The sequence below is a fragment of the Marmota monax genome, unplaced genomic scaffold (assembly GCF_021218885.2).
Source record: "Marmota monax isolate L192 unplaced genomic scaffold, Marmota_monax_Labrador192_F-V1.1 WCK01_AAM20220418_F8-fsc00055, whole genome shotgun sequence".
In the NCBI taxonomy this organism is placed as follows: Eukaryota; Metazoa; Chordata; class Mammalia; order Rodentia; family Sciuridae; genus Marmota; species Marmota monax.
Window position 1 is genome coordinate 3876456 of NW_026695205.1, and position 19100 is coordinate 3895555.

Below are 19100 nucleotides of genomic sequence, written 5' to 3' on the forward strand. Positions count from 1 at the left end.
TAGAAGTTAGGTAAGAGGAAATATCTATGTAACTCCATTTCAGACTAACACTGGCATGTGTATGTATACACTTATTTGTAATCATATTTTGACAGATTCAAAAATAAAACAGAAAATATGTATCTTCCTTCTTTTTGAAAATGGTCATATCTCTTAGTTTTCTGGCTGTTAGAAATGGGTTTTGTTTATTTAGTTTAGTGATAAATAAAAGTTATATATATGGGGTATGTGGTGATATTACCATAAATGTATACATTGTATAATGTTCAAACTAGGGTACATAGATATATTTCTTCAAATATTTGTCATTTATTTGTGGTGAAAACACCTAAGATCTAGCCAGGAGGCGTGGTATCGCACACCTAAAATCCCAGTGGCTCCAAGTGGGAGCCTACACATTTTACGATTGAATTTTCTAGTTCTTTCAAAAATTAGTGTTTTGATGGAGATTTCATTGAATTTATAAATTTAGACATTTAACAATATTGATTATTGCCAGCCTCAGCAACTTAGTGAGACTCTGTCTCAAAAAGTACCATGGATGTGACTCACTGTTTAAGTGCTCCTTGGTTGAATCCCTGCTGCCAAAAAGAAAGAAAACTTTGAAATTCTTTATTTCCGTCGGGTATGCACACCTTTGTAACCCCAGTGACCTGCAAGACTGAGGTAGAAGGATCTCCAGTTTGATGACAGCCTCAGCAATTTAGAGAGATCTATCTCATAATAAAAAGTATTGTGGATGTAGTTCAGTGGTAGAGTGTCCTTGGTTTCAATTCCTGGGACACAGCCCCCTGCCAAAAAAAAAAAAAAGAAAAAAGAAAATCTTTTTCCTAGCTTTTCTGAAAATATAGTACCTTATCATTATCCATAGTCACTCCAAGAAATAAACACTATCCTATTAAAATTTCGTATTAATTGACTAACCATTCCTTTTCTCTTTTCCCCATTCTCTTTCCAGTCTCTCCAACCACTGTTTTTTCCTCTCAACTTTTATTTCATTTTTTTTTCTTTTTAAAGATTTTACAGAAGAGTGAAATTATGTGATATTTCTCCCTTTGTGCCTGGCTTACTAGGTGAAATCTTAACATCACCTCCAAAAAGTTCTTGCCCTGTTCAGTGTTCTGAAGCATTTGATGTTTTTTCTCCTAGTAGTTTTGTAGTTATGATCTAATATTTAAATCTTTAATCCAGCCAGGCTTAATGCTCACACTTGTAATCCCAGCAGCTGGAGAGGCTAAGGCAGGAGGATCACGAGTTCAAAGCCAGCCTCAGCAATAGTGAGGCACAAAGCAACTCTGTGAAACTCTGTCTCTAAATAAAATGCAAATAGGGCTGGGGATGTGGCTCAGTGGCTGAGTACCCCTGAATTCAATTCTTAGTCACCCCCCAATAAATAAATCTTTAATCCATTTTGAATTGATAGTTGTGAATTGTGAAAGATTGTATCTAGTTTCACTCTTCTGCATGTGGATATCCAATTTTCACAGCACCTTTTATTGAAAAGATGACCCCTGTCCACAAAACATATTCTTAGCACTCTGTTGAAGATTGGTTGCCCATAGATATGACTCTATTCTGTTCTTTTGGTTCATGTGCCTGTTTTTTATGCCAGTACCATACTGTTGTGATTACTGTACATTTGTTTTGAAATCAGATAAGATAATGCTTCCTGCTTGGTTCTTTTTGTTTAAAAAGAAAAAAGAAAAAATGGGGTTTCCATGGTTCCATACAAATTTTATGATTGAATTTTCTAGTTCTTCGAAAAATGTCATTAGTATTTTGATGGAGATTTCATTGAATTTATAGATCTCTTTAGACATTTAACAATATTGATTCTTCCAGTCTATGAACACAAGATGTCTTTTGTTTGTTTCTGTTTTATTTTTAGCTATTATAAATGAGATTGGGTTCTAGATATTTCAGATAAAGCTCTCACTTTGCCTATAGAAACACTACAGATTTTTCTGTGTTGTTTTTGAATCCCACAACTTTCTGAGTTTATTTATTTGTGTGTGTGTGTGTGTGTGTGTATGTGTGTGTTTTGTAAGGTCTTTTGGGTTTTCTGTATAAAAGATGTTTTCTGCAAATAATGACAGTTTGCTTTTCTTCTTTCTACTTTCATTACCATTTCTTTCTTTCTTTTGCCTGATTGCTTTGACTAGAATTTCCAGTACTATGTTGAATAAAATGATAATAGTAGGCATCTTGTGCTGTCATATTTTGGAGAGAAAGCTTTTCTCCATTCAGTATGATTAGTTAGCTTTGGGCTTGTTTTATATATATGGCATTTATTAGGTTTATTATGTTCCTTCTATACCTTATTTATTCAGCATTTTTATCATAAAGACATGCTGGATTTTTGCAAATCTGTTTTTTCTCCATCTATTGATGATCATATGGCTTTTGCCCTTCATTCTGATGATATGATGGATCACCTTTATTGATTTACATGTGTTGAACCATCTTTCATCGATGGAGTGATGTTAGCAATCTTTTTAATATGCTGTCAGACTTTAGTTCACTAATATTTTGTTTAGGGTTCTGTGTTCATCAGGGATATTGACCTCCAACTGTGTTTTTTGTGTTCTTGTCTGGTTTTGATATCAAAAGTAATTCTGGCTTCATAGAATGAATTTGGAAGAATTTTTCATGTTGATTTTTTTTTTTTTTTTTTTTTTAATGTTTGGTAGAATTCAGCAGTGAAGCCCTCTGATTTGAGGCTTTTCCTTGCTGGGAGACTTTGTATTACTGAGTTAATTGTTATATTCATTATTGATCTGTTCAGCTTTTTTCTTTTTTTATGATTCACTCTTGGTAAGGTTCATGTATCCAGGAATATGCCTGTTTCTTCTAGGTTATTAAAGTTTTTGGCATACAGTTTATTATGATTTAGATATGAGATGTCCCCATGGGGGCAGGGAGCAAAAACAAAACTCATATGTGAGACAACACAAAAAAGTGTAGAGGTAAAACAGATTGAGTTATGAGAGCCTTAACCTAATCACTGCATTAACCCAGTGATAGAGATTAACTGGGCAGTAATCTTACTCAGGTAGGGCGTAGCTAGAAGAAGTAGGTCACCAGGGGCTTACCATTTCAGTTTATGTTTTGTCCCTGGGGAGTGGAGCTCTCTCTGCTTCCTGATTGCCATGTCCTGAGCTGCTTTCCACACCTTTATGTCATAATGTTCTGCTTCATCTTGGTTACAGAACAACACAGTCAACCGATAAACTTTTTTTCCTCTAAAAATCATTCTTGTCAGGGCTTTTAGTCATAGTGATGAAAAAACTGACTAAAACACTGTTTATAATAGTTTCTAATGATCCTTTGTATTTCTGTGGTATCAGTTTTAATATTTCATTTTTATCTCTGATTTTATTTGAGTCTGTTCAAAGGTTTATCAGTTGTTTATCTTTTTAAAAACTACCTTGTGTCAAAAAGACTCTTGTATTTTTAATGTACATTTCACTTGTTTCTGCTTTGAACTTAATCACTTTCTTACACCAATTTTGGGAATAACTTGTTTTTTTAGTTCCTCGAGGTGTGATTATAGGTTGAGATCTTTTTGCTTTTTTGATGTATTTGTTGAGTGCTGTATACTCACCTTTAACATTGCTTTCCTATATCCAGTAGGTTTAGGCGTACTGTGTTTCCATTTTTATGAAAATTTTAAATTTATTTTTTGTCTTTATACATTTTTTTTTTAAGGAATAAGTTGTTTAGTTTCTGTGTAATTGTATAGTTTCCAAAGTTTGGTTTTATCACGCTGCAGTGGGAAAAAATACTTGATATGAATTTTGTTCTTGATGCTTGTTGGTATACAGTGACAACTATGTAGTGAAGGATTAGGTATTTATTCCAGCCTTTATCATATGGCTTTGCTTTTACTTGTTCTTCCAGAGAGTCTATGTAGGCTGCTTATTTTCTTTGAGCTTGTAAGCAGTGCTGCTATTTCAGCACTAGAGAGTGCCCTAAGCCCAAGATTATTTAAATCTGCAGTATATGTATTGTTGAGAACTGGGGGAGTTCTTTAAAAGGGTAGTTCACCTGCAATCACTGATCTGTGATCAGGTGTCACATGGTTCTGCCCGGCAGTGAGCATCACTGCTCAGTTCTTCTATGAAATGAGTTGGCACCTGCTTCCCTCATATTACCCAAGTGTATGCCCTCATCTTACCCAAGTGTATGATGACTCCATCTATGTTGTGTTGCCTGGGGTTGGGACTGGGATAGGGTAGTCAGTCCCCTGGCCTACCAACATAATAATGCTGGGTTATATCTAGAATCCATAGCCTACCAAGATCAGCACAGCACTAGGGCAGGATGTAGGCCTATATTATTTATGCCCTGTCTGCTGCTCTGGTATGCACATATGGCCTGAAAGTGTTATAACCAGCCACAGATGATGCTAGCCTGAACACAGGTGCATCTAGTTGTCTCCAGAGGTTTCCACTTGACACCATGGTAGGTTCAGAGGCTCTGTCTGCAGGACAATAGCCATTGGAATCCACGCAGTATTGGATTTAGTTTGTCTAACACTGAATTCGAAGGCAAAGTCTGTGATTACTTTGTTCTACCTGCAGAGGCTGAAGACTTATTCCATGTTGCACTGTCCAAAATTGGGGAAGGATTGGTGGAAGCCACCAGGCTAATTCAGGTCCAAAGCCCACAGGCACTGCCCTGGAGGCAGGAGCTATAGGGTTGTGTCCAGTACTGGATTATATCATGGTGGGCCTGTGTTCTAAGACATGGACCCTGTTTCTTCATTCTCCCCTTCCCCACCCCCAAGTAAGAGGCTTCACTCCATACTATGTTGTTTGGAGTTGGGAGAGAAGTTCCTGGGTAGCTCTTTTCTTCAGTGCATTTTATTTATTTTTTATTAGTTTACTAAAACAGGTACTGTGATTTCTCACCTGACCTAGTTTCCTTAACTCTTGTAAAAGTAGTTTCCTACCTAAGCAGCTATTCAAATTGATGTTTCTATGGGACAGGGTGTGCTAGGGGTCACATTATCTGTGGAATATTTGATGAAAAAACCAAAAACTCTTAAAATTAGCTTTGTTTTCCATTTCTGTATTTACTAACTTTATTGCATTTTGTTTTGTTTTAGATCACTGTGTCCACTACTATGATCTTCGTAACACTAAACAGCCAATCATGGTATTCAAAGGACACCGAAAAGCAGTCTCCTATGCAAAGTTTGTGAGTGGTGAGGAAATTGTCTCTGCGTGAGTATTACTCTCCCCTGAGGGTGAGCTTAATACTGAGCTCTGTTGTCATTTGCCAATTCATAAAATAACTATAGTTGTATGTAAAGAATAACATTGGGTTATATGCACTTTTTCTTAAGTAGTAGATTTCTATATCTTACCCATTTAAAATACACATATATTCTGATCTGTATTGCTCATTTTTATGTTACTTGTGCATAAAATTTATAAATTCTAGTTTTTAATGTAACCCTGAATCTAGTACTCCTAAGTTTAGTGGCATTTGAACTTTTAAATTGGGTTTCAGTTATTCTCCTGAAGAAGAAAACAACCTAGTCAATGCAATAGAATGAAAAGAATTTTATTAAAGTCAACTAATATGCTATTATAGGTCTACTTAAAGTATAATAGTAGCATATTTTGGGTTTTAAATAAATTGTTGACTTTTACACTAACACTGACCTCTGATTTCATGGTGCGTTTTAATTATATTTTTTGTTTTGTTTTGGGTTGGGTTTTTTGGGGGGTAGGGGTTTGCTGGGGATTGAATTTAAGGGCATTTGACCACTGAGCCACATCCCAGTCCTATGTTGTATTTTATTTAGAGACAGGGTCTCACAAAGTTGCTTGTTGCCTCACTTCTGCTGAGGATGACTTTGAACTCATGATCCTCCTGCATCAGCCTCATGAGCTGCTGGGATTACAGGCTTGCATCACCGCATCTGGCTTAAATATGTTTTAAAAAAGAACTTTTCTAAGTTTAACTACTTATACCTAATAAATCCTTTGAAAAGGCTTCTGAGCTAGAAAATAATAATATAAACTTTCAGTTATCTTTTTCATTTGTTTAAAGGTAGTAGGATTTCAATGAGGTAAATAGAATTCAGTTGTCAAAATATATAAACTAACATAGTTTTGTTCTCATAATATGAGAACTAACTAAAATATTCCACCAACATAGGCAGTCACATTTTTGGTTATCCATTTTGTAATTCTGTAGTTTCTTCATTTTCCCATTCTTAATTTTTTCATTTTATGTCTAAGCTTTCATCTCAAGCTTAATGATATATATTTTTTTCTTTTTTGTTTAGTTTCTGATCTCTCTCAGGAAATTATTAATGCCAGTGCCTTATATATGGTTTCCTACCACATCTACCTCCACACTAGTTGCTCTAAATAAGAACTTGGTAATTTGAATTGAGTAACAGAATGGGAAACGAGCTTTCCAATGAGAACTAACGTGGGTAATTAGTTCACAAATATTAAATTAGGTGGCAGTCAGTCAGAAATATCCCATCTTTAAGAGAAAATATAATGGACAATGAATAATTTAAATATTACTCAGATTTCAATGTAGATGATAGTTTATATGGCAAAATTTTTTTCTTTGACTTCAGATTTAATCCTTTTTTAAAAATTTCAAATTTGTAAATGTTTAACCAATTAGTTGCCTAATTTTGAATTATGTGTGTACTTAAGTACAAATTGGAATTATATGTGTACTTAAGCATAAATTGGAAATCTTAGTTGACCTTTTTAATATATATTTTCACCAGTCTTTTTTCCTTTTTAATTTTAATACATCACAATGACTTTTTTCCCCCTTGGATGAATTTGAACCTTGGAAATACCCAGAACAAATTTAACCACAAGTGTATTTGGAAATAGTAATGTTAACATTAAAATGTATTTTAAAATAGCAACATAAAGGGATATTCAGAGCAACATTGTTGAGAAAAACAAATTAAAACAAATATCTAAAAACAGATGTTATGTTGAAAACATGACAGGCAATGGAAAAATATTTTAAAAGTTAGAAATTCAGCTTCTGCAATCAGTTTAATTCTTGGCTATCCTGTTTATTCACCATGGCACTTTGAAAACATACTCACTCTTCTAAACTTGTTTCCCTTGTCTCCTCTGTGGAGCTAATAGTAGTACCTAGGTTGTGAATCTTTAAGTGATCTATGAAAAATCTTTTAGAACAATGAGTCTTAGAGTAAGAAATAAAATGTTATATTGTGCAGTCATTACAGAAAAATATAAAACAAGCTATGAAGTAAGGGAAAGCAGTTTCCAAAGTTATATGTGTAGTATGAGCCAATTTTTATAACAGAAATTCGGAGAAAAACAAAACATGATTTTTTTAAAATCCAAAGATTATATGATGATTACCATTGATTTTTATACAAAATTATTTTTTGGTAAATAACTGCGTTTGCATATTCTTTCAGCAAGATAAACTGATCTACTTGATGTAGAAAAGCAAGATCTACTTTATGTAGCTCTTTTAACCATATCCCTTTTCTGTAGGGATAACTAAGAAAGTAGTTTGTGTTCCTTATACCTATATAATTCAACAGTTGAAAAGTAAATCAAATCAAGAACAACAAATATCTCCCTAAAGTTGAACACATCTTCCAGTAGAGCGCTGTTATTGTTTGATTGGTAGTCATATGGTGCTGTTGACACCATTGGTATTTATTGATCACTTCCTACATATGAAAAGTGCTATTGAAAGCATTTTAAATTACTTAATTTTCACAGTAATTCATTAGATTTATTTTAATTCTATAAAGTAGTAATCACTATATTCATATTTAACTGATGAAAATCTGAGTCCAGTGAGGTTTCATAACTTGCCCAAGGTTAAAAGCAAATTAATAGCAGATTGGACATTGTTACTTAGACATCTTGGCTCCAGAGTCTGCTTTCTGAACCATAATACTGGATTGCCTATAATTAGTAGGGGATGTGTTTAATGCCATGAAATCTTAAATATCTTCCGACTTTTGTGTTTATCTCAGCTCAACAGACAGCCAGCTAAAACTGTGGAATGTGGGGAAACCATACTGTCTACGTTCCTTCAAGGGTCACATCAATGAAAAAAACTTTGTAGGCCTCGCTTCCAATGGAGATTACATAGCTTGTGGTAAGTGACACCAGCTTTCGGGGAACTTTTTAGCAGATATCTGTCACTGTAGTTTAGAAGTTGTCTATAGAAGGCAGCAGCATAGTTCTGAGCTTAGTTCTATGAATTTTTCTGAAAGAGCACTAGTCCTTTCATTTCTCATTGAGTACAAACCCTGAATACGTGATACAGCATGACATTTTAAACTGTTTCATTTAGTTATTTTCCAGTGTAGCATAACTTGTATAGCTATTCTGTAGAAGACAAAAAAATCTTAATTACTAAAAATAATTAAGGAGACAAATATTTGTCTTAAGATTGATATTCAGTTTCTTCTCTCTAGTGTTCTCTTTAGTAAGTGGTCTGCTTGGGTAACGTTGATCTATTATTCTAGGTCTTTTATTGTTGATAACTTTTATAAGTTTAAATCAGAACAAGAAAAATCAAATTTTATATTACTCAAATGTTCTAATATATCTAATGAGCTTTCATCAGTACTTTTAAGTGACTTAACCTTGATTCAATAAATTTTATTCTCTCTACTTGTATAAACTATGAAAGTAAATATCCAGCACAGTTATCCAGCCTTGATAGATTGTTCAAAAAAGTATACTTTCCTAATAGAATAATGTGATTATTAGGAAATGGGAAGTAAATTTTATAGGTTATTTACATTTGTCTCAATTTCCATATGGTAATCTGGTCCAAATGTAAATTAAGATTCTTATAACTAATTTCTGGTTCTGTTGTTGATGCTATCAGTGTTTTATATATATGACAAATTCAACTTTAGAAGTATCAATATTGTTAAATTATATAACATTGATCATTTCTTTAGATTATTAGTAAACCATGGCTCTTGTCCAAGAATGCTTTTTTCAGCTGATTTCCAATTAATTCTGTGATCTATTCTTTCAAATTTGACCATAAAAGATTATTGGTCTCTGAGTTAAACTTTGGCTGGTAATTACTATTTAACTGTGATATTCTAATTCCAAGTTCTCCAATTCTAAAAAATTGTTTTTTATTTTTTATTTTCAGGAAGTGAGAATAACTCTCTCTACCTGTACTATAAAGGACTTTCTAAGACTTTGTTAACTTTTAAGTTTGATACAGTCAAAAGTGTTCTGGACAAAGACCGAAAAGAAGATGATACAAATGAATTTGTTAGTGCTGTGTGCTGGAGGGCACTACCAGATGGGGTAAGTTTTCATATCAGTTTTTTTTTTTTTTTTTAAACCTTGGTATCTCATGTAATGTTTTATGTATACACAGGATTTTTAATTTTTTTTAAATATAAATTGATATATGTATTTTCTTTTTTGCTTGGTATTTGCTTGGTTTGTTTCAAATGTCACAATATAACAATATCGTATTGACCTAGTATCCCTTCTATGCATCAAAGTATCTTATGCATATTTATATTACAAGCTCTATCACATTGTCTGCATCTCTTCTATATGACAGGAAATTCCTCCGAGTACCCACGGTGTCACATTTTCCTTAATGATCACATGCAGTATATATTCAGTAAGCATTCAGCTGAGGTTGTATTTTAACAATAGGAAAAGCATTTGATGTAGGTAACAGAGTGGCCTATATGTGTATGTGATTAACGGTTACATGCCTAGTAGATATTATACATATACACACATTAGACCACTCAGGATTCTCTAGAATTGCTCTCTAAAAATGCACTTATGTAAGATTATTTAAACATATTCAATTTGTTGACAAGAAAGTTATACTAAGTTGTAAAAAAAAAAAATTTCTTTTTTTTCAGTTTTCACTTATTCCTGTATTATATGAATAAATAATTATTTACTATCATGATTTATTATGTACTATAGCCATTCATTAGATTATCTTCTTAAAAATAGTTTTTTAGGTGCTTAGTTGGTTATTGGGTTTCTGTTGTTATTCTTGGTTTTGTGCTGGACATTGAACTCAGATCTTCACACAGGCTAAGCATGTACCACTCATAAAGTCTACAGCATTATAGAGTAGTGTTCTAGGACTTCACATTCAATCACCACTCTCAGAACAAATTCCAATCCTGCCAGTTTTCATGTAAAAGTGTACCATTTTTTTAAATCTTGTATTCTGTAGTTTTTACTCTGCCTTTTCTATGTTTAGAAGAACGAGTATATACCATTGTAATCTGTTTGTCTACAATAGCCAGGAAAGTAACGTACTATACAGATTTGTAACCTAGAAGCAAAAGCCTATAACATTCAGCTTAGGTGTATAGAAGGCTATGCCATCTGGATTTGTTGAAGCACAGTCTATGAGGTTTGCATAAATAGCCTAACAAGGCATTTCTTGGCATACATCCTGGTTGTTAAACAGTACCTTCAAACAAGATTCTGTATTTTAAAAGCAGAATCTTGTTTGAAGCTAATGGAAAAGAAATAAGATCAGAAGAATCATCAGACTAGGACTGCTGTTCCCCTGTAAGCATTTGATGATTTTGGTGGGGTGGCTGGAATCACTTATGGCAGCTTTACAGGGTCACAGAAATTGGAGTGCACTGTCATTATGAGTGACTATCATCATTTTAGGTCCCCACAGTAATATAGTCTAAGATAAACCAATAGAAGATAAGCTTTTATATTGATTGTAATTCGCCTTCATATCATATCAGTCCCTGAAAATTAATTGAGGTGTCCCTGCTAGTGTTCACAGGATATAAACTTAAATTCCCTCTGAAAGAAGGTAACATTAGCAGGTTTTTCCTTCATTTTTCCAGTTTTGCAATTACAGTAACTAAAGCACAATAAAAAGTTAGCAGACATAAGACAAGAAGCATTAATAAAATCCAGCATAGCAACATACAACAGAAACAGAATCATAACATAACTCTTAGATATAAGATTTACCAGACATAGCTTGAAAGTAGCCATGCTTATAAGATGAAAGACAGGATTGAAAGTTTTATTTGGGAATTGGAAACTATTTTAAAAATGAAAACCCTAAAGCTGAAAAAATTACTATTACCAAAAAGAAGAACTCAGGATTTGTTGAATGTAAGTAAAGTAGAAAAAAAGAATTAACTGGTATATAAGTTAGGAGAAGGAAACATGAGAAGAGAAAAATTATTTTAAAAATTTATAAAAGAAATAGGGAATTTCTTTTATATAAATATAAAATGTTATAAATATAAGAACATTTAACATGTTTAACAGGAAATCTAAAAGGAGAGCAAAAATTGGAAGGGATTATTATTGAGAACTTTACAGAGTTGACAAAAGACATCAAGGCAGAGAGAGATTCACTGGACCTTTCAACTGCAGGGAATATATAATGAAAAATATATATATATATATATATATATATATATATATATATATATATAAAATGAAATATATAATGGGCTTGTCTTGGATCTTATCTTGGGTCTGCCTTCTCATAACATCATTTCCTTGGAAATATATTAAGACAAACACAAAATATTATGGGTAAATTCCTTTATATCTCTTAAGGTTAATACTAAAACCCTTTCTGGTGTTGCATCTGGACTGGGAGAACTGTAAGTTGGTGTAATACCTTTGAACAGTATGAGACTGATAGAAAACCAAGGCACATCTGTATTGAGGTCAGCTGCATGCAGCTCTGTCTCTGGTGACAGTGGATACTCTTAGTGTGGGCGGAGGAGAAATCTAAGAGGCTGTTCATGTGAGTGATTATTTGGCCTCCCGATCAGTTTGAAGATTTCTGTGCAGACTGAATTTCCTATTCTCTATTCTTGAAAGCCAAGTAATGTAGTGCTAGATTAAAGCCAGTTGTGTCTGATCCACCTTGGCATAATATGATAAAACTGCTAAAAATAAGGAAAATACAAGGAAGGTTTTTTCCATCCTTTAAGTTATGTCTCTTATTATTGACAAATAATTATGCATGTTTACGGGGTATAGTTTGATATTTTAACATATAAAATGATTAAATAAACATCAGTTAATGAAGCTGTCACCTAAAATGTTCATTTCTTGGGGTGAGACCATTTCAGATCTATTCTGTTAACAATTTTGCAGTATACATTATGTTATTACTATCTACAGGCATCACATTGTGTGTAGTAGATCTCAGAAACATTCTTCCTATCTGAAATTTTGTACCCTTTGACCAGTCTCTCTTCTTCCCAGCCTCTGATAACCACCATTGTACTCTTCTTGTATGAATTTAGCCTTTTTAGATTACACACAGAAATGAGATCATGTAGTATTTGTCTTTCTGTGTGTGGCTCATTTCAATTAGCATAATATCCTGCAAGTTCATCCATGTTGTTGAAAGGATTTTATCCTTTTTTCATGACTGAATAGTACTATTCACACCACATTTTCTTTATCTACTCATCTATTGATTGTTACCTAGGTTGATTTCATATTTGGCTATTGTGATTAATGATGCAGCAACTATGAAAGTGCAGATGTCTGTTCAATGTACAAATTTCAGTTCCTTTGGATATATGGGATTGCTGGAACATATAGTAGTTCTACAATTGGATTTTTTTTATAAACCTCCATATAGTTTTCCACAATGGCTGGACTAATTTACCTTCTCACCAACAGTGTTTTCAAGGGTTTTCTTTTCTTCACATCCTTGCTAATACTTAACCTTTCTTCTTTTTGATGGTTGAAATCCTGACAGATGTGAGATAACCTCATTGTGGTTTTAATTTGCAATGTCCTGATAATCGTTTTGAACATTCTTTTCATATACTACTAGTTTCTATTGAGAAATGTCTGTTCAGATCCCTTGCTCATTTTTATATTGGATTGTTTCTTGCTGTTCAGTTGCTTTTGCATGATTGTCTCGTTGCTTTGTTGTTATGTAGAAACTTTTTACTTTGGTCCACTTCTATTTATCTGTTTTTGCTTTTGTAACCTCTGCTTTTGAGTTCATGTTCAAAAAATTATTGCCCATGCCAATAGTTTTATAATATAAAACTTTTCTCAATTTGATTCTTGTTGTTTTACTCTTACAGTTAAGTACTCAAAATATTTTGAGTTTTGTGTGTGTTGTGGTCCTTTGTGTAAGAGTCCATTTTCCTCCTTCTCTGTGGATATTCAGTTTTCTTAACATTACTTTATTGAAGAAACTGTGTCCCCTCTTCCCCCCAAAAGAGGGATATTTAAGGGAAAAAAAAAGACAGTATCGATAGCTAAACTAACAGCCAACTTCTCAGTGAACAAAACATCAGAATCAAATATTCAGTATATGAAGTAAAATACCTGCCACCCTACATCTAGTGAATATCTCTCAAGCAAAGTGAAAATAAATATTTTTAGATGTATAAATCTGAAGTTTTGCCATCAGCTGACCTATACTAATGAAAACTTTAAAAGATATTCTTTAAGGTAAAAGGAAAAACATCCCAGCTAAAAGTGATATCTGTTGTATTAACATTATTTAGAGGCTGAAGTTAGGTAAAAGATCTCCTGTGCTGCATGATTCTTGTTTGAAACCACTGGAATGAAATAGAAAGTGTTTCAAGTATACAAATGAGCATCTTTGTTTCAAAGTGATCATGTGTATGTAAACGGTCAGCATATTTTTGTTGCAAGTATCCTCATGCTTATACTGTCAGCTCCGTACCACACATATCATATATATTTACTAGTCACCAATTCATAATGGGTAGCTAATGGTTAAAGCGAATACTTATAAAAGACATTTAAGACTCCCTAGCTCCTTTAAAGTAGTCCCCCAAAATGTATACTCTATCCTCAGGCAAAGCATTGAACATTTCCTCTTGTGGCTTGAGACATCAGGAATCATGGCTGCAGAGTAAGAATGGTCAGGATGACAATTTCTCTAATTTCCCTCCTTGAAACTAAGGGCAGCAATACTTGGCTTAGAAACCTATCATCTATGTTATCACCTATTCTGTGAAAAGTTATGTCTGTTTTAGATGAGAGCACCCATGTCTTTTGTCATATGATGAAATGTATTCTTTCTATTCTTATTCTAATGAATAAATCTTTTTGTGTATAATAAAACACTTAACCATGAAGCATTTAAAATTTTGTGTTAAGAACTCCCACCTTCACCCCATACACAGATTGCAGAATCACATCAGTTACACACTTGAATCAAAGTGTGGAATATGATATGTCAAGAAATTTGTAATGTTTTGAACAACCAACAATAAAAAATTAAAAAAATAAAAAATAAAATTTTGTGTTAAGATCTTCTTTACCTGATTTTCTCATGATTCCTATCCTTTAAAATTATTTGTTGAATGAAGTAGTCCTGATAGTCACATGCTGTTGCTTGAGTCTCCTACTAACCTATAGACTCCTTATAAAAAGCCATCATAATCTCAAGATTTCCTACTTGCCCACTCTGAGACCTTGCCCAAGGTCCTAACCACACTGATTATATATAGATATGTACTCATCTGTAAAGTGCTGAGGATAATAGCAGCTTTTCTCTTTTTGGTTGTCAGAACAATAAAATGAGGTGATGCATAGACAGGGCTTAGAACAGTCTCTAGCACACAGTAAGAAGTACCGAACTCTTTGCTATTGACATCGTTCATTTTTAAATTACCCCTACCATTACATGGCTTGTGCACATATAATGTGAAATTAATTTAAGTTTTGGAATGAATGATACAACCTTTCAGACTTGGCTTTTATCTTGTTTGTTGCATGATTAACTGATAGTTATTTAAACCAAAGAAATGCTAAAATATAGATAGAAGATAGTTTTCATAACTAATAGATTTGAAACTCAGTGGTAAATTTTGAGACTATACAAATTTTAAGAAAACTAATTTTCCTAACATGAACCAAGCAGGAACAATTGTATTATATTCCTGAGTCTGTTAGTTATATAATTATTTCAAAATTACTGCTTTTCCAATTGGAATATACTCTACCATATTTTGCCCATTTTTGAAAGTGACAGAAATGTTTAAACGTGCAACTGTAGGGGAAATGTCATTTGTTATTGGCTTAATATTTTTGTTAGAGTTACAGTATGTTCTTCCTTCTCTTACTGTATTGCATTAAAGACCTATCTATTTTTTCTAATTCATTTAAGTTTTACCTGGAAAATAGGCATCCTTTTCTGATTTATTAGTAAACACTTTTTTGTAAAAAACACCAGATTGCTCTAAACTAGGGGAGTACAATAAGTTCAAGGATCCATATAATACTATAAGCCATATAGTACTTTTTGTATAAAGCACCAGATTGCTTTAAACTAGGGAAGTAAAGCAAGTTCTAGGATTCATACAGTACTATTAAAGTGCCGAAGAGATCTCTAGAATAAAGCTTATTTATACCAGTGGTTCTCAAACCTGATTGATCATCCGTATCACCTGGGAATCTTTAAAAAAAACAAAAGTTGAATAAGGAAACTATAGAACTCAATAACACAATTAATAACCTAGACTTAATTGACATATATAGAATATACCACCCAACATCAAGCAGTTGCACTTTTTTCTCAGCAGCACATGGATCCTTCTCAAAAATAGATCATATATTATGTCACAGGGCAACTCTTAGACAATATAAAGGAGTAGAGATAATACCATGCATCTTATCTGATCATAATGGAATGAAACTGAAAATCAACGATAAAAGAAGGAAGGAAAAAGCATACATCACTTGGAGAATGAACAATAGGTTACTGAATGATCAATGGGTTATAGAAGACATCAAGGAGGAAATTAAAAAATTCTTAGAGATTAATGAAAACACAGACACAACATATCGGAATCTATGGGACACATTGAAAGCAGTTCTAAGAGGAAAATTCATTGCTTGGAGTTCATTCCTTAAAAAAAGAAAAAACCAACAAATAAATGATCTCATACTTCATCTCAAAATCCTAGAAAAAGAAGAGCAAAACAACAGCAAAAGAAGTAGAAGGCAAGAAATAATTAAAATCAGAGCTGAAATTAATGAAATCGAAACAAAAGAAACAATTGAAAAAATTGACAAAACTAAAAGTTGGTTCTTTGAAAAAATAAACAAAATCAACAGACCCTTAGCCATGCTAGCGAAGAGAAGAAGAGAGAGAAATCAAATTACTAGCATACGGGATGAAAAAGGCAATATCACAACAGACACTTCAGAAATACAGAAGATAATCAAAAATTATTTTGAATCCTTATACTCCAATAAATTAGAAGATAGTGAAGGCATCGATAAATTTCTTAAGTCATATGATCTGCCCAGATTGAGTCAGGAGGATATAGACAACCTAAACAGACCAATATCAATTGAGGAAATAGAAGAAACCATCAAAAGACTACCAACTAAGAAAAGCCCAGGACCGGATGGATATACAGCGGAGTTTTACAAAACCTTTAAAGAGGAACTAATAGCAATACTTTTCAAGCTACTTCAGGAAATAGAAAAAGAGGGAGAACTTCCAAATTCATTCTACGAGGCCAACATCACCCTGATACCTAAACCAGACAAAGACACTTCAAAGAAAGAAAACTACAGACCAATATCTCTAATGAACCTAGATGCAAAAATCCTCAATAAAATTCTGGCGAATCGGATACAAAAACATATCAAAAAAATTGTGCACCATGATCAAGTAGGATTCATCCCTGGGATGCAAGGCTGGTTCAATATACGGAAATCAATAAATGTTATTCACCACATCAATAGACTTAAAAATAAGAACCATACGATCATCTCGATAGATGCGGAAAAAGCATTCGACAAAGTACAGCATCCCTTTATGTTCAAAACTCTAGAAAAACTAGGGATAACAGGAACATACCTCAGTATTGTAAAAGCAATTTATGCTAAGCCTCAGGCTAGCATCATTCTGAATGGAGAAAAAATGAAGGCATTCCCTCTAAAATCTGGAACAAGACAGGGATGCCCTCTCTCTCCACTTCTGTTCAACATAGTTCTCGAAACACTGGCCAGAGCAATTAGACAGATGAAAGAAATTAAAGGCATAAAAATAGGAAAAGAAGAACTTAAATTATCACTATTTGCAGTTGACATGATTCTCTACCTAGCAGACCCAAAAGGGTCTACAAAGAAACTATTAGAGCTAATAAATGAATTCAGCAAAGTGGCAGGCTATAAAATCAACACGCATAAATCAAAGGCATTCCTGTATATCAGCGACAAATCCTCTGAAATGGAAATGAGGACAACCACTCCATTCAAAATATCTTCAAAAAAAATAAAATACTTGGGAATCAACCTAACAAAAGAGGTGAAAGACTTATACAATGAAAACTACAGAACCCTAAAGAGAGAAATAGAAGAAGATCTTAGAAGATGGAAAAATATACCCTTTTCATGGATAGGCAGAACTAACATCATCAAAATGGCGATATTACCAAAAGTTCTCTATAGGTTTAATGCAATGCCAATCAAAATCCCAATGGCATTTCTTGTAGAAATAGAGAAAGCAATCATGAAATTCATATGGAAAAATAAAAGCCCCAGAATAGCAAAAACAATGCTAAGCAGGAAGTGTGAATCAGGCGGTATAGCGATACCAGACTTCAAACTATACTACAGAGCAGTAGTAACAAAAACAGCGTGGTACTGGTACCAAAACAGGTGGGTGGACCAATGGTACAGAATAGAGGACACAGAAACCAATCCACAAAACTACAACTATCTTATATTTGATAAAGGGGCTAAAAGCATGCAATGGAGGAAGGATAGCATCTTCAACAAATGGTGCTGGGAAAACTGGAAATCCATATGCAACAAAATGAAAGTGAATCCCTTTCTCTCGCCATGCACAAAAGTTAATTCAAAATGGATCAAGGAGCTTGATATCAAATCAGAGACACGCCGTCTGATAGAAGAAAAAGTTGGCTACGATCTACATATGGTGGGGTCGGGCTCCAAATTCCTCAATAGGACACCCATAGCACAAAAGTGAATAACTAGAATCAACAAATGGGACTTACTCAAACTAAAAAGTTTTTTCTCAGCAAAAGAAACAATAAGAGAGGTAAATAGGGAGCCTACACCCTGGGAACAAATCTTTACTCCTCACACTTCAGATAGAGCCCTAATATCCAGAGTATACAAAGAACTCAAAAAATTAGACAATAAGAAAACAAACAACCCAATCAACAAATGGGCCAAGGACTTGAACAGACACTTCTCAGAGGAGGACATACAGTCAATCAACAAGTACATGAAAAAATGCTCACCATCTCTAGCTGTCAGAGAAATGCAAATCAAAACCACCCTAAGATACCATCTCACTCCAGTAAGATTGGCAGCCATTATGAAGTCAAACAACAACAAGTGCTGGCGAGGATGTGGGGAAAAGGGTACACTTGTACATTGCTGGTGGGACTGCAAATTGGTGCAGCCAATTTGGAAAGCAGTATGGAGATTTCTTGGAAAGCTGGGAATGGAGCCACCATTTGACCCAGCTATTCCCCTTCTCGGTCTATTCCCTAAAGACCTAAAAAGAGCATGCTACAGGGACACTGCTACATCGATGTTCATAGCAGCACAATTCACAATAGCTAGACTGTGGAACCATCCTTGATGCCCTTCAATAGACGAATGGATAAAAAAAATGTGGCATTTATACACAATGGAGTATTACTCTGCATTAAAAAATGACAAAATCATAGAATTTACAGGGAAATGGATGGCATTAGAGCAGATTATGCTAAGTGAAGCTAGCCAATCCCTAAAAAACAAATGCCAAATGTCTTCTTTGATATAAGGAGAGTAACTAAGAACAGAGTAGGGACGAAGAGCAGGAGAAGAAGATTAACATTAAACAGGGATGAGAGGTGGGAGGGAAAGGGAGAGAGAAGGGAAATTGCATGGAAATGGAAGGAGACCCTCAGGGTTATACAAAAGTACATACAAGAGGAAGTGAGGGGAAAGGGAAAAATAATACAAGGGGGAGAAATGAATGTCAGTAGAGGGGGTAGAGAGAGAAGAGGGGAGGCGAGGGGAGGGGGGATAGTAGAGGATAGGAAAGGCAGCAGAACACAACAGACACTA

At 33.9% G+C, this 19100-nt stretch overlaps 1 protein-coding gene across 5 annotated transcripts in view; it reads left to right on the forward strand.

Moving 5' to 3' along the window:
• The window catches only part of Cop1 (COP1 E3 ubiquitin ligase), a 169843-nt gene that overhangs the window by 113845 nt on the left and 36898 nt on the right, over positions 1–19100 (forward strand). For all 5 annotated transcript variants that reach the window (XM_058574461.1, XM_046430099.2, XM_046430098.2 and 2 more), the window contains 3 exons: positions 5111–5228; positions 8018–8142; positions 9163–9323. In XM_058574461.1, coding sequence (XP_058430444.1) covers positions 5111–5228; positions 8018–8142; positions 9163–9323 — 404 coding nt within the window. The remainder of the gene's footprint in view (positions 1–5110; positions 5229–8017; positions 8143–9162; positions 9324–19100) is intronic.